Source organism: Neopsephotus bourkii, unplaced genomic scaffold, assembly GCF_033783945.1.
Source record: "Neopsephotus bourkii isolate Nb327-2 ecotype Australia unplaced genomic scaffold, CSIRO-AGI_Nbou_v1 NB_855, whole genome shotgun sequence".
NCBI lineage: Eukaryota > Metazoa > Chordata > Aves > Psittaciformes > Psittacidae > Neopsephotus > Neopsephotus bourkii.
Genome location: NW_026901351.1, coordinates 1167200 through 1184100, shown reverse-complemented (window position 1 = coordinate 1184100; position 16901 = coordinate 1167200). Strand labels below are relative to the sequence as shown.

The 16901-nt window shown below is 35.4% G+C and overlaps 1 protein-coding gene across 9 annotated transcripts in view; it reads right to left on the bottom strand.

Annotated features, from left to right (window-relative positions):
- Positions 1–3783: 3783 nt before the first annotated feature.
- The window catches only part of SNX13 (sorting nexin 13), a 73009-nt gene continuing 59891 nt past the window's right edge, over positions 3784–16901 (bottom strand). For 4 of the 9 annotated variants that reach the window (XM_061356442.1, XM_061356443.1, XM_061356444.1 and 1 more), the window contains 8 exons: positions 16222–16329; positions 15240–15350; positions 13812–13973; positions 12544–12615; positions 10866–11011; positions 9068–9136; positions 7792–7904; positions 3784–7309 (listed from right to left, as the gene is read on the bottom strand). In XM_061356442.1, coding sequence (XP_061212426.1) covers positions 7062–7309; positions 7792–7904; positions 9068–9136; positions 10866–11011; positions 12544–12615; positions 13812–13973; positions 15240–15350; positions 16222–16329 — 1029 coding nt within the window. In that variant the 3' untranslated portion in view covers positions 3784–7061. Of the gene's footprint in view, positions 7310–7791; positions 7922–9067; positions 9137–10865; positions 11012–12543; positions 12616–13811; positions 13974–15239; positions 15351–16221; positions 16330–16901 lie in introns of those variants that run through there. The other 5 variants (XR_009725918.1, XM_061356445.1, XR_009725919.1 and 2 more) reach the window with 5 other exon arrangements.

The window sequence follows — 16901 nt, the reverse complement described above, 5'->3', positions numbered from 1 at the left end:
ACAGATGATGGCAAGCGCGTACCATAAGACCACTTGATGAAAATATCAGGGGCCTTAGAAATAGTTTGCATTCTCTGGCCTTCAGTTTCATGATCATTATCATAATAAAATGTTTTTGCTTATTCCTCGCACACCTGCTGTGTGTCAGTTTTCCCCCTTGCAGCTCCCTTACTGCATGCACTGCTCATACTGACATATACAATCACTTTCTTTATACCAAGCAGATCTTGTGCAATTGGCCCATCACATACTGATAAAAAGCACAGCACATGAAACACTTTGTAAAGGGACAGGAATGCAGACTGGGAACGTGTTTCAGGGTTAGATTAAATGAGAGGTCTGGAACTTGCTGTCATGAAGTTTTGGATTAAAATGCATAAATATTTCCTAAGTATTTGTTTTCATCTCATATTGTTCTTATGAAATGTCAGCAGCAAATCAAGCCAAGAAACAAGCTCCTTGAAGCCATGAAGCATAACCAAAACACTGCAGGGAGAAGGAAGGATGGATAGATGGGGTGAAAATCCAAGTTCCACTCCACCACCTCACTTCCCTTTTAAACTCAATTCAAGGGCGGCTATATTTGGAGTTTCAGATCCTTTACCCCACTTCTTCCTCGCTGCTCCCAGTAACCTCATTGCCAATCCAAGATTCATAGAATCATAGAATCATGGAATGGTTAGGGTTGGAAAGGACCTTAAGATCAAAAGATTACCCTCATTCAATCCTCTACACGTGCACTATTCCTTCAAAATTAATTTGCTTTTAGAAGCATGTCAAACTGGCTGTGCAAACTGGTCTGAGGAATAAAAACTGGTTAAATATTGACCATACAATTCAAGGAGAACACATTTTAAATAGTCTTTTATCTGGTTTAAATGCATTTGGAAGTATTTTTTTTTTCTGTAAGTTAACAAAACCCAGTCTCTCATACATACTCCAACTCTGAGTTACAATAGCTGCTGCAGCCAAACCTGCTAAGAACAAACAAGCCTAGAAATGTCTGGTTTACTTCAAAGACACTAAAAAAGAAGAAAAAACAAACAAAAAAGAGCAGGTTTCTGTTGGTTTTGTTGTTTTGGTTTGTTTTTTTTTTTTAAACTTGACAAGTTACACTAAGCATATGTGACAAATCACAGGTAATTATCCATGCAAGATTTTCTTCCTGGGTCTTGTGAACTGAAACGACCCAGAAGATACAGCAGCTATTATTATTAAGCAATAGGATCTGTCTTACATTTGGAGTTGCTAATAGAAAAGAGAAGATGTATTTAAATAAAACTATTGCAGGCCCATAGAAACAGGCCCAGAAACAGAAGTCCTAATTGGGTTATTTTTCTCAGTTACCTTAAGGAATTGCCACTGTGTAAAAGGCAAAAGCATGTACGGTTAAAAAAAAAAAAAAAATGTTTGCACTGAATATGCATATTTTAGACTTCGTTGTTTTAGGTTTCCTTGGAAGAAGGAAAATGGGATGTGCTGATTGGTAAAAAAATCCCAAAATCAGAGAACTAGCATACATTACTTCCGGCCATTCCTAGTTATGACACTCCATCCTTTTTGCCTTTTAACAGCAAGGTAAGTTTTTTCTGGCTAACCTGACTAGGTAATGAAGACATAACTGACTTCTGATGTGGTTAAAAAAAGCAGTTTGCAAAGACTATGCAGTTTATTTGAAGTGATCTTGCCTCTTTGCTCTCATGAGACCTCACCTGGAGTATTGTGTGCAGTTCTGGTGTCCTCAACATAAAAATGACATAGAACTGTTGGCAAGTCCAGAGGAGAGCCACGAGGATGATCAGGGGACTGGAACACCTCCCGTATGAAGACAGGCTGAGAAAGTTGTTCAGCTGTTCAGCCTGGAGAAGGCTGTGTGGAGACCTCATAGCAGCCTTCTAGTATCTGAAGGGGGCCTATAGGGATGCTGGGGAGGGACTATTCATTAGGGACTGTAGTGATAGGACAAGGGGTAAGGGGTTCAAACTTAAACAGGGGAAGTTTAGATTGGATATAAGGAAGAAGTTCTTTTCTCCCCAAAATACCTTTTGTGTTTTTACACTGGGTATAAGCAGGCCTCATTTGTTTGCAAAGTAATGTTAGGGATTACTGGGAAACTAGGGATTTAAATCAACACAGGCAATATAAAATTGATCAGGTGATATATGAAACTAATTTTTTTAAACAGACTACAAGGAATGTTAAGAAAAAGGCAAATACTGCCTTTGATGATCAAATTCTAACTTAACCTTCACACTGAAAAGAAACCTGTTACTTGATAACATGAAATGACTTCTGCAAATGAAGTTTTGTATGTACCGTAGTACAGGCCAGCTACTTTAAGAATAGAAAAGTAGAAGTTTCTTTCAAGTTCTGGCTATTCTGTATTGTATTGAATAACCAGGTAACTCACAAAACCATCTTTCACATATTCTAAATTAAGAATGGTGTTCCCAATTCTAAAAATTTTATGAGAATCTCTTGCCTAAACCTCCAGTAAGTTGCTAACTGAAAATTCCATCAGTATCTCTCAATTCAGAATTACCATGTTTCTTTACCTCAAGATGAGAAAGTTCAGCACAAAGGCTGAAACAACTACTTTTAAAGCTGTTCTAGTAAGAAAGAGCAAGTCTGTTTTCAAAAGCTACATTCCTTACATCAAAATAGTAGCTCTTGATTACCAGTAAATTCAGTATGTCATTCTTTATTAAAGCCCAACCTCAGAATTAATTTATGTACTATTCAATTTTAAAATGTCAAATTGAGAGTTCCAGCTGGCCTTTGCTGAACCAGATACCAAGTAATTTAACTGACCCATGCTGATTATCCCAACCCCAACATGCCATAGTAATTCAAAGAGACATAGCATGGCAAACAGATATTTCAGATATTTGAATACAAAAGTATTCAAACATATTTCTCTGTGTATGTGAGGGAAATTGCAGTGGTAGTGAAAACAAAGTTAATTTATTTCCAAATACATAAAAATTTATTATATGCTTTCAATATATAATTTCATTCTAAAAGATGAATCATGAAATCTTTAGTTAAATAATGCAGAGTGATGCTGATTACTGAACTTCACAAAAAACTTCAGCAATCCTCACACATTCATTAGACAGCAAAAGCAAAATAAACTGGATGTGATAAATAGCCTGGAGATTTAAATAATACATGAAAACATATTACCCCCACTAAGCAAATGGCAGATACTTTAAAGACTTTTAGAAGAAGTTTATAATGGTGTGAATTTCTTGCCATGAAGTTATCCTACCTTCAGTAAGTAAGACCTTGCAATCAGCTAGTGAAATTCCTGAGATGGGTCTATAACCTATAGCAAAAGTAAGTTAGTGAAGGTGGTACACACTTTACCCCAGGGTCAAAGAACTAACATCTCCGTAGCTCAGGACGTCTTTTTGATGAATGTGAAACAGCTGGAATAAATATATCAAGGGTAACAACTGTGCTCCCATGATAGATCCAGCTGCTGCAAAAATAAACCTGGGGGGAAAAGCTATAGAGTAAAAAAATGCAACAATATAAAAAAACCCCCTCCTACACCAAACAATCCCACCACTTCTGGATAAATCCTTTTAAAATACAGGACTCTTTATAAAGCTGGTTGAAGATGAATTTAGAGATTAACTGGTTAAAAGCAAAACCTTCCAAACACAGAAGGATTGCTTTAAAAGCAGTATTTTTATCTTCAGTGATTTTTTCCAAACTTGAGGAACATTTGTACACCTGTTAGTGAGAAAGTTATTGTAAAAACAAACAGACTGGTCATAATCTTGTTAATACTTTATTAGTGTAATTTTTTAGCTTTCTATTGGACAGAACATAAATGCAAACTCAAAAAAAAAAAAAAATCAGAGTCTTTTGCCATTCAGTAGGAGAGACCATGGCAGCCTGGTTCATGTTCCTTCTTTGTTACAGAAACAAGAGGAAGAGAAAGGGAGGGAAAAAGCATCAATAGAACAATTAGGCACACAGCTGACACTTACTGTACAATGATATGCACAAGTAATTCATAACAGCTATATTCATGAGATGTGCTCTTCAGATTTTTCTCCTGTAATATATGAGCTTTGCTCAGATGAGCAAGGATCATTGAGAACAAGGGTAAACTTAACAAAGGAGTAACAAATAAGACTTTTAAAACAAGTCCTTAAATAAACTAACGCAACAACAGAATGCAAAATTGTTCAGCTGAGAAGATACTTTTAACCTAGACTTCAAAACATTAAAAATTCATTTATTTTACAGTTATTCAAATACACATGCAGTAAATGAAAATATTGCACAAAATTAAAATTTTGATTGTGGAATTCATGTATTTTTATTTTGGTACACATTCTGGTAGCACTTAAAATTTACTGTATAATTCTAGCAAACACCAGCAGCACAAGATGGATGAACCAAACGGAAAATTCAATTGCTTTTTTTCTCTTAAAAATAATTAAGGCTAAAACAAGTACATTTGTTGACAATGGCACAATTTTCAGCAGCCAGTCACAGCACCCAAAGGCCAGAAGATACACCCAGACACTTAGGTGCTGTATATTAACATTCAGTTTTGGAAACTAGGATAAGAGGCTGCTTGGGTTGACATGCTAGGTATTTTAAGCTGTCAACAGGAAAACCATTTAAATAGAGATACACACAAACTCTTTTTAACAAAAAGGTTCGTTTCTGATTATTCTTGTCAGCCAACAGGCACCACTGAATTAGGAAGCCATATTCTGTAATTAAATACAGAAGACAAAACTTCAATACATATATACTTATGCACACATAAGTGTGTGTATCGGTATATATATGTAACAAATTCATTAAGTAAAACTAATAAAATGGTGTATTATGTTCACTTCACATTCCTAGAGATATTATTTTATTTTTGTATAGAAATGTACCAGATAATAATAAAATAAAAAAAAAATCCAAATTTTCACACTATCATTATTCTCTTGAATTTTTTCATGGTACCTACAGATACATAAAAAGTTCCACAGATTTGACAAAACAGTATTTGAACTTCCCGCTTTCATACTGCATAACAAATTCAGTGATTTAAGTCATAAATTAGATTTAGTAGGCTCAAGGGTGTATTTGCTATATCACCAAGAACAATTGCTGAATGATGTTTTATCAGTCAGAGATACCAGGAACGCTTGAGCACCCTGACATTAGAGGAAGATACAGGCTTGTAAACAACAGGAGCTGGCTACACTGATTACTTAACACAGAACTCAATAAACTTGTTAAATTCAACACACTTCTACAGAACCTGCAGAGAGGAAGGGGGAAGGGTTCTTAACATATTTAACCAACTCGTCTTCCTAGGGACTATAAAAGAAAGGGATTTAATTTATAGTATTTAGTTCTGCAATAAAGAAAAAAAAAAAAACAAGTGCACTTGAGTCCATGCATACTGTATGAGAATGTTAACAGTACAATATGATCATTGTTAAGTAGTATGATAAAAGGCTACATTGCATTAGAGTCCATGAGAAAAAATGATCTATATAGAGGCTTCAGTCAATTTAACTAGGTACTTTGAGAGCCTTCTTGTCTTCTCTTAGAACGCTTTCATAAAAGGTCTATGTTCCTCCCTCATGTAAAATGATCATTTGCTCCCATTATGACACAAATCGCTATAAAGATCCTTGATCAATTGCTGTATCTTACCCTGCGCTTAACGTTCAGAAAAGTACCGGACTCTGTAGGATTACTTCCTATTTATATCCAGATAGTAGTGCTCAAACAGTAGGGGACTATGGAAAACACAAACTGAGATATGCTGTGGCCTTGGATTATTTGGTTGTTACTTTATTTTTAATTGGACAGAAATTCTTCACTGAAACTAAACAGATGGATGTGGGGCCTTGATGTCAAATTTTTATTAAAATTTTACATAAAAAAATAAAAAAAATATTTAAAAAAATATTCCAGTTTTATCTCATTTTTATTTTCATATATACACTGAGATGCATTCAGGATTTTCCAAGTGTTTGCATATGACTAATGAAATCTTTTACCTGTGAGGAACCAACTAATTTAACATTTTCCATTCGAGGCTTGCACACTAAAAGGTAAGGAATCTTTCACTTATGTAGGACAGTCTTTCACATCCAAAAAAAAGTTTCAGAATTTAGTGGGGAGTTGCGTGTAAACTGTGTCTTAGTGCAATTTCCTCATCTTCTAACATGTCTATCCTCTTTTTTTAACACGTACCTTTCCTTCTACGACTATTAACTTGACATATGTTTAAATATGTCAACCAAACATAAATACGATGCCACTTCTCCACTGAAGTTACATGCAATATCTATGCCAGGTGCTGTAAGAGCAGAAAATAGCCCTTAAGCTACAGAATAATCAACATAAAGGGTTTATTTCTACTGCACCTCTGCCTTTACTAAACCCCCCATTAGATCTGATGTTATTCTTTAAAACATGAAAGGTGTTGTAAATGAGGCATAAAAGCCACATTGCCTCTATTTTTCTTTAATAAATGTACTTTTATGATGGGGCTATAACTATTTCTCCCCTCTCCTACAAACCTGCTGTTCCAGAGACTGTTTTTCCTGTTAGCTCAGCCTTTACAGGAATGTTAAAAGAGCCCTACAGAGCCTCAACAGTCATAATGCTGAGCAATTCCACCTCATTCTCACACATTGCACTATCTCCCAGTGCCAAAACATCCTTTCTTCTATTGTGTCACCATAGTTGTGCTTTACTTGAGCAGTCTAGCACTTTTCATTGCTGGCAAAACATCGACTCAGGAAAGGAAGGAATCAGCATTCTTATATATTGGGCCAGTATTCCTCTCAATGTTGCATGAAGACGCACCAAATCATTTAAAACACACAAACCCTTCTGGTAGTGGTTGAATTACAAGTGAAGATGAGAAGATCCACAGGTCTTACAGATGCATTAATAATCTAATATGTGACACTAGAAGACTGGTGCAGAAATAACAGCATGTGAGTTTGAAGCCCCAGAGAATCTGCCCAAGTAATTAATCCTGGACAAACATACACCAGCTTTGCAGATTTGAAGTGTCACCTTTTCTGTAAGGAAGGCGCTTGAGTAGAAAGTAGTCTCTGCTTATACCTCTGCATCTGCTTTGACCGTGAATGTAGTTTACTGAAGAGCTCAGGGAACTTATTTTGTGGAAATAAGGTTTCTAGGAATCTCTCCAGAAACACGTACACCATTCTCTTGTTCAGCTGAGAGTGCTGGAACATTTCAAAGACCCGAAGAATGCCTTTCCGTGTAGTCTCGGCGCCGATGATGTGCTTCAATTCGTCTACAAAACAAAGGTTACACAGAAGTTTAATCTAAATTCTGCTTCTGTGTTAAGAAACTGAATACTAAGTCTTTCAACTTATGTAGCCTGGAATCTGTAGTAACAGTGCCTCTATTTTACACAACAGAACTAAACCGTAAGTTCTCTTACAGCGGAAAGGATTTCTGAAAATTACTTCACTTTTACAGTATATATGTGTAACCATGTTATTTTACATGCAATCATGGTGCATTGGAACACAGGTATTTCACCTGCTAAACTCAGTGAAGCTAAATACTAGGTGGTTCTAAGAGAATTACAGTTGCAAAGTCACAATACATGTGAAAATATGCAGTGCTTTAATAATAAAAAACGTTTTTATTTAAGTACATTTCATATGTCAAATTTTCTTGTCAACATTTTAACTATCAGTAAGAATACTGACTAATTCCAGCAACAATATATAGTAAAGATTATTAGCCTTCAATTCCAGACTCACTTACCTGGCATTACTTCCAGTAATTTGGTCTTCCCTGCCACTCTTGTTCTCATTCTAATAGCTTTGTCCCTTTGTGGAACTGTCTCTGCTAAAATGCCGTTGGGCCAGAAAGCATCTCTGTAACAAAAGCAAATCTATCAAATACATAAAAATTTTATCAAGTGAAAGGCTCTTTTTAATCCCTCAAAGCTATCTCATGAAATAAATATAAGAAAGTAATTTGCACACCACCTAACACAGACTTCAAATATTAGAAAAGTTAAAAGGCAAAAAAGAAATCAAAGGCAAGAAGTGCAATACACTCAGTCTATTAGTAACTACCCTATACTTTTTTTAGCACAACAGTCTGATGAAGAAAACTAAGAAAACATTACACACCAAAAGCATTCAAATACCACATAGTTGTTACATAAAAAGTATTTCAGATTTGCCTCTACCAACCAGTGTCTATCACCGCTAACAGACTCTAGGCTTAGGCCTACTAAATGCTTCATTAGATCTCTGATAGCCTATGAACACGCTAAAGCTGAGATGTTTCAGTATACCTTAAAGCCCAGTGCAAAAGACATGACTGCCTAAAAAGCTATTTGCCTCAGTGAATAACATCCTCTTTCTGAACAAGCAGAGACTCTTACTTTATTAAAGAATAACAGAATACCTGTAAGGCATGTATTCTAATGGCTACTGTTACCCTACTTTATTTATATTTTACCTAATATCCTGTGTTATCTCCTTTACTCCATCAAAACAAAACCAACAACAAAAAACAAAACAAAACAACAAAAAGCAAGAGGCAAGGGAGACAGCTCTTGCTCAACAGTGCTGCAGAAGCCATTAAGACTTCTAGGAAAAGGAACAACAAAGCCTTTGATACAAAGGAACTGAAGCCTGAATTTGAAACTATGTGCCCACATATGAAACATATTGGCCTAGAGCTAGGGGATTTTTTTAGGAATAACTGTTTGCCTTTTTAAGGCAGGGCACGCAACTGCCTTCATCAAGGCAAACAAGATACTTGATCAGTAATATGATGAAATTTGTAAGTATACAGCTCTTTTAGACTGGTTAATGAAGAACTTCTGAAGAAAGAGGAGAGAGCTCAAAAAACATTCTTCATGTGAAATTTACTTTCTCTGACTTAACCCATGTAAAAAGCAGTGTATGCTCCAGCTGGAATTCTGTACACAATTTCCTCACATAAAAAGAATAGGAAGGATACAGAGATACTAGACATCAATTGGCAAGTAGTTCATATGCAACAGCTACGACAAAAGACATACCTGAAGCGTTTCACTGCATCTGCTACTTGCTCAGGAGATGTCATCCAATCAACATGATCAACTATTTTTCTAAAATCAAAGCAAACAAGTCTCTCATTTAATTTTTAGAACAGAGACAGAAGTACAGCATTTTTAAGAGCACTCTAGGGCAAACAAAGTACAACTTCAGCTTTCTCCAACTCCCTAAGCAGTTTTCATAAACTACACACTAGGAAGGCAAGTGCCGATTCTAAAGATAAATATCTGAGGTCACTGATCACTCCTAAAGCTAACACACTTTTCTTTTTAAGCAAATATATGATGACTAAGCAGGCTGCAAATTCAATCCTGCATCTCCCATCAGCATTAGATAACTGTTCTGCCTGTAAAGGGCTCCTCTTCATGAAGCACTCTTCAAGTTCTGCTTTTGCAAGCAAAAAGACAACTTCATCTCAAATTACATACTTATCTATGCACTTACTTCAGAATCTTTAACAGGAGATACAGACTGATCATAAACTTTGACCTTCATTCATCAACACACACAGAGATCAATATCCAAATCTAGGATATTTACAAAAATTATATACATGTCTATCACCACAATCCCAGGATTATTTCCTGGGAAATAATTAAACATAATTTAAATTTAGTTTTCTAAGAAATAAAACAATAATATGAAAAGTAAGAAAAGAAAAACAAAACAAAAAAAAATGTTTTTTTTAAACCCCAAGAATCTGCCAGGACAAGCTACGACTGATGAACCAGAGGAAGTTGAGAGTATCTAGAACAGCTCCAAAGGTAGAAGCAGAGTATTTCTGAAGTAAGAAGCAGCCGGTTATATACTATGGTCTGAAAATAGCAACAACTATTAGTTGTTCAAAAGGGCAGCATACTTTTTGAAGCACAGGTCTCAAGGTAATTACCTGAAAAAGACCCAGTGCTGCTATTACTATGTGGTTGCATCCCTACTGGTACCACAAGAACCGTCTGTATGTTTTAAGAGTGACAAAAACGTTACAAATATACTTGTGAGAGGTAAGAAGTATGGTGAGGATTGTCCTGAAAAAGCAGTAAGAAACTACTTCCCACCTGCCAGAAAGTAAGCTTTTGATTCATGGCACTAATCCAAAATGGCGATTTAGTGACAATCCTGTTTCTACAAATTTGGGTTTTATTTATATTTTTATTTACACTTCATAAGCCACCTATTAGAAGGGAAAGCATGAAAACAGATTTCTAAGCTGAGGGCAAGAAACATTACTTATTTAGCACCACTAATTTGCTTTGCACTTGCATGAATAAGCACATATGAACACAGGAGAGAGAAGAAGGAAGGAGAACAGACCCCATAATAGTCTTTTCCCTTCCGCCCTTCAATCTTTTAAATTGTGAGAGAAAAGGAAACCACAGCAACTCAGTACAGTTCACATAATTTGATAGTGCCAGCGTATCATTTGTGGCATTGAAGAGATGTAAACAGAAATAGCACAGAAATTAATAAATAGTATTAATAAAAAAGTATAGTGCAAAACACAAGGCAAGAAGCACAGACACCATCAATATTAAGTTACATTCACACTCTTGCTGATACATTAAAGCTCTTTGGAAGTTCTCTGGCATATAACAGTTACTGCACTTAGTCTTTCAGTAATACCTTATCTCCACTTTACGCTACATTTGTACTTGGTTTGTTGATCCTCTTCAAAGGCAAATGAAAGCAGATCTAAACCACAGTAATTTAGTAATATCAAAACCGATTTATAGACACAGTCCACAGTCTCACTCACATAATCACTCTATATAAGAAAAGCAGTACCTATTAATTGTGTCACCATATGTTGCTCTAATAAGTTGCTGAAGCAGATTTTTTATATTTCTTCTTAACCACTGATTTCTTTCCTTTAAATCAAAGACTTCATCCATAAGGAGGAGCATCACTCTCAGTGGAATATTGTCATCCACCTAACCACCAAGTAAAAGTATAATCAGTAAACATTTATTTCAGTTCAAGACAGCTACAGTATTAGTAGTTACTTCACAGGTCAAACTTTTCAGTATAAGCAGAACAATGACAGAAACACTTTGCTCTATATTTTACTGTAATAGGAAATCTTCCCTAAACCTCCTGTAACATCACTAACAGCAAAGAAAGCTTGAAAATTAAAGATGAACTAGGCTTAAATCCATTGACTTTTTAAAATAAGACGGAAATAGTTATTTCACCAAAGCTGAACAAAGTTAAGACAAGTGAACATGTCCTAAAGGGAGAGCTTGTCCCTGAACTCTCCCTTTGTTAGCTATTCTGATTGCCTAATACAAAAAGTCTAGAAGGAGCTTTCTTTGGCATCTTTTTCTTATGGATGCACTGTGCCAAATTCAGAACGATTCCAAAGAACAATGACACTTCATTGCAATGAACTGCCTTTTATTTAGATATCATTCAATTCTGCATGGATATAAGTGCTTTTACGCTTTAGATGAAAAGCATCATCGTTTTACTATTTAATAGATGTGACACAGATCGGCTTACAAAAACCAGCTATGGAAATATTAAAACAGAGGATTCAGTTAACTATGTAGAAGTTTTAAACGATGGACGGCATATGTTTGTAGGAGCTGTCAATATTTTTTCTTTTTCAAATATTAAAATTTGAGGGAGAATTTACTGAATTCTGTAGTATGAAACTATTTGATTTTCATCTTAGTTGTTATTAATGCTTTTATTATAGAAGCCACCACAGCAGTTATGCACAGGAAGACAAACTGGAATGCTCTGATGTGACCGAAAACCCCAAAAGTGAAGGGCAGAACAGGTGGAGATTTATGACCACAGCAAATTGCATATAATCACTGGTAATCTCATGGCCTTTCTATCCTACTTAGAGATAAAAGGTTTTTACCTATTGTTTTCACATATAAGATCAATGTTTCAATCAAAACAATAGCAAAATACCATAGCTTATGATAGCATCAAAAGCTTAAACTTCACTTTCAAGTTTCTAATATGACTACTTCATACAATTTAGATATCCACATACTAAAAGTTTATTATTTCGGAAAACATTCCGAAGATGTTTTCCACAATATATCAAGCACTACTTCTGATAAATTAAACAAATGCTTTTTAATAGGTCACGTCAGAAATCTGAATCTGTAAAATGCCAACTGAAATGACGCTAAGAGTCTTGTCTCATACTAACTTTGAACATACAGATATCGGAGAGAGGAGCGGAAAAAAGAAAAATTCAAAAACCAAAACCCCATCCACAGAAGTCGTAGCATGAGCACTCTAAGTTATCACTGTTGTGCAAATCATTTCAGTACTAACAAAGACGGTAATTTTGGAAGGAAGCATATTTTTTAAAAGAGTTTGGAACTGTTTGTGAATGCCTAGTATATTATCAGAAAACAATAAATATGCAGCTTAATACAGAATAAGAACACGTTTATTTGGTTTTAAAGGAGTCAACTGAAAGGAAGAATGTCAGACTCACATTGTCATCAATTGGTGCTGCAACACGGCAATGGTCAGGATCTGAACAGGTTTTCTGGATCAAAGGAGGCACCTACAATGAAAACATGTAATGTTTATAAAGGAAATAATATTTCATAATACCAATAAATCAGACCAATTATTTGCAACCTGCCAGAAGTCAGTTAGTACTGCATATAACCATACAGTAGTCCTTTCATCCCCTGCAAATCAAGCCTGTAGGTATTCTACAGTTATCCAAGTTACCAACACCTTTAAGACTATCCCCATGCATTTTCTCAAATGCCTAATGCTTCAACTGGAAAACATCTAGAAATTCGTATACGTGTCTGATATTTCTTCTCATATTTCCCCTGTATCTGAAGTCCTCCCTAGCCAGACACTTCCCAGTGAGTATAATTATGGATATATTGTTAGTTACACACCAGAGAAGTTACCAGGAAAGAGAAAATCCAGAGCCACTCATTTTACTGTACAAGCAATTAAGAAAAACCTTAACTCCTCTCCCCCTGCCCCAACTAAACACAAACATAAAAAAAAACCCAAACACAGAAACCCTCCCCAACACCAGCACAGATTAATTATTCCCTTTCATGGTTTAAGGGTTCTCATTTTGGTTGCTGTCCTACATCTGCCACATGTAACTGCTTTGGAAACACAAAATAGAACAATCCCTGACCACCGACCTTACACCTACACATTGAAAGTGAAAGAGAGGAAGGTAAAATGGACATGTTAGGATTATTATTACTTTCATAGGACTTCTAAATAGGATGCCATGCTACCATTCCTCACCTGTAAGGTATTATATTTTAGGAAGATGAGAGAAAAGATGGCACAAAAGACAGAAAGAAAATTTAATTAAAACCAGAATTCAGCAAGGAACAAGCAGAAAAGAAGCTATCTTCTTATAATAAGTTTCAAAATATAGTTATTGGTGTTTTTTTTTCTAATGAAAGCAGCAGATGCAGCAAGCCAGCTTTATGAGAATGGTTGTTAAAAATAAAAGGAAAATTTCACCAAGAGGTAAACTGAATTAAGTAAAAAAGTATTGCTCTAACAGTCTGCAGATGCTATCTTAATATATGTTACTTAATAGCAATGAGAACTCCATGTTTGTAGTATAACTGCTGAACCTTACTGAAACGGTATAAGTATAAAACAAACTTCTGCCTAATGACTCATTATGGTATATATAAGTTTCAGCAAGTCAGTAGCTAATCTCCTATTAATTTACTACTATGTATTAACTACCAAATATTTTCTTACCTTGAAAAATGACTGCTTTATGTCTTGTCCCAATCTCTCTGACATTTTACCCATGTTGTCTGACATTTTAGTCATTCCCTCTGCCAGGCTGTCAGGGAGAGACTTGACTGCATTTGATACATTTCTCATAGAGTTACGAAGTGGGTTTACAAATGTGTCCATCTGAAGAGGAAGATGTTTAACCAGAATTGTATAATCTATGAGGACACCAGTGTATTAATACACTATGAGAAGTATCACACTGTTCCAGAGAACAATAACATAAAGAACAACTCAAATTGCATAACTTCATTACAGAAGGTAGAATAAAGCTTTGCTTCACTTTCATTTATATTCCTCACACCTTACAGCCCTACTGTAGCTATTTACATCTTTCAACACTTCTGTTCTCTGAGTCCCATTTTCCATCCCTCAGCTTTTCTTAGCTTGAACTTATTTTCCTTTTCTTCTCCATTCAATGACATTTCTCCCTTCCAAGCTTCCTACTTCCAGATGTTCCTTTCACTTCTGCTTTCAACTCTTCATCTCTGAAACATGCCTCTTTCAAACAGCACTGGAGTAATAGTCTTTAATATCATGGCAAATTAAAAACAAAGTAGTTTCATAGGAGCTGTTACATTTTTTTTTCAGTATATACTCTAAATTCAGTTCAGAGGCACAAATACTAGTGTTATGCCTTTTTAAAAAGTTACGAAGAACCTGATACACTGGAAACAAATCTTAATCAGTCATTACATAAACCTTAATAACTGTTTCACGCTTAAGCATTTAAGGAATATAGGTAGAACAACTTCAAGTGACAACAGAGTTGCAGATGCTTTTTATATCAAAGCCACCAGAAGTTTAGAAATAGCTATATTTGCAAAGCCGGTGCCCACACAAACTGGTCAACTGAACAAGGAATCACTTCTCTGCCGACAGTTCTAGTGGCTTAACAAAAAAGATGCACAGCTCAGAGCTCTGAACTCAACCAATGACTTTGAATGGTTACAACAACTAAATACATAACATGTGCTTTTGAGGGGAAATGTATTTCATCTTTTGAGCTGAAAAGTGGAGAGCATGGTAACAGCAGCAAATACAGAGTAAAGAACTGGAAAAAAGAAATCAGAAAGAATGAGACTATGGAAAATAAACAAAACAGAACACAGATGTCTGACAAAGTAACTTTTAAAGTAGTTTTGGTGCAATACACTGTCCAATTTGAAAATTTTATTTCCTTGTCATATGAATAAATTTACATGCTATAAAACGGATAAATATTTGGTTCCACAGGTCCTCAGATACTTTGCCACTAAAGTATCAGAGCAACTCACTTGCAAGTTGTTTTGAAAAACACTATATAGTTGTTCAATCCCAATTCTCATCTCTCCTTAAATCAATCATTGCACACTAATGAATGTTATGAAGTTCTGTTTACAGTCTTACCTTCCGTGCAAAATCCCCCTTTCCTTTGCTGTAGGCTTTATTCTCCAGGAAGTCATACACATAGTGGGCTAAAGCTGGAGAAGCTTTCATCATTTCTGGATTTAACAACAGCTGAGTAAAATATTAAAATGCTTTTTAATAAATAATGAAAAAGGCCAGACCTTGATAAAAGTACCATGCACAAACACACTACATCTTGCTACGCATTTTCTCTTTCATTCTCTAAATTTTATTACAACATTACACTGCTCTCAAGATGGAAACAGTGTGCTTCTTGGTAATTCCCGTCATTTTAGATAGTATGCTAATTATAGTATCTCACAAAAAAAATGCACATATTTATGATCACTCAAACTGCTTCTAAAACAAGCAAACAGATTGAAAGAATATTGCTATTAAAAATAGGGCACATCTCAAAAGAAAAAATATTAGCACTCTAAACAGAACTATCAGATTTCACAATGCTTTATTCTTCTTCATTATTTACTGTTAACATGTCCATTGAGTTGGCCAACATATTCTAGTTCTAAATGACCAGAAAGTCCTTATGAAGTCAGATAACTGGATTGCTTTGGTTCTGCTGATACAGGCCTTATCTGAATGAAGAAGCTGGGTAGTTTGCTATGCTGCTGGACTGGGTGCTATGCCAATCCTTACCCAACAGCACAAGTGAAAGTAACTACAAACACAAGTGTAACGGAAGAAAGTTAATTATATAGACATCAAAACCAGCACAGGTGGATCTCACCAGCTCAGGAGTTGTGACAGAACCAGCTGAGAATAACAAAGAGAAAAAAAAAACAACCAAAAAACCCCAAACCCCACCCCAATCAAAACAAAAAAACCCCAAACACACAAAAAAAAAAAAACCAACAAAAACACCACCACCAAAAAAAACACCACAAAACACACTACCATATTTTCTACCTCAGAAAAAAAGAATTCCAACCAAGAACATAACCAAACACCCCTAACAGCTTACCTGCAAATATGCATTTAAATCTTTTTTCCTCTTTTCCAAGAATTCTCTGTCCATATTGTTAAATGTTTTTTTGCCGGGAAGCTTCAGTATATTTGCAAGGTTTTCAAACTAGAAAAAGAAGACTTTTTTTTTTTTCTTCTGTTTTCAAAAGTTTCATATCACCCACCACACAGGCTCAGAAATTACAGGGTTGACTACACTGACCTCTTCTCATCTGACAAATAATTTCTGCATCAAAACAGAACTCAAGACTCCTTGGAAAAGCCAAAATGAGCAGTAATCCATCAAGAACAAATGCACAAAACTTCTCAGGAGACTGTCAAGGGCAAAATTTGATTTCTGGACACAGAAGTGATACTCATTTTTTAAATACAGACTAGCATAATGTGCAAAAAGTTTAGTATCAAGATTCATTGTTGAAATTAATAGGGTTATGAGACTACATCAAGAGAACTTGCAAATCCTTCTAAAACATTTTGTTTTTCCTCTCTTGATCATACCTACTAAGCTTTTATTCCTAGAACTCATGACAGCACCCAGTTTATGCATACATTATCATACCATGCTTGATAAACTATCACCTGTGCCTTTTCCCCAGGTAACAAGTGACTGGCACTGGTTGACACGTATTCCAGTTTTACAGATAGAATTCGTGCTCCAGAGAAGCAGCTAAGAAACAA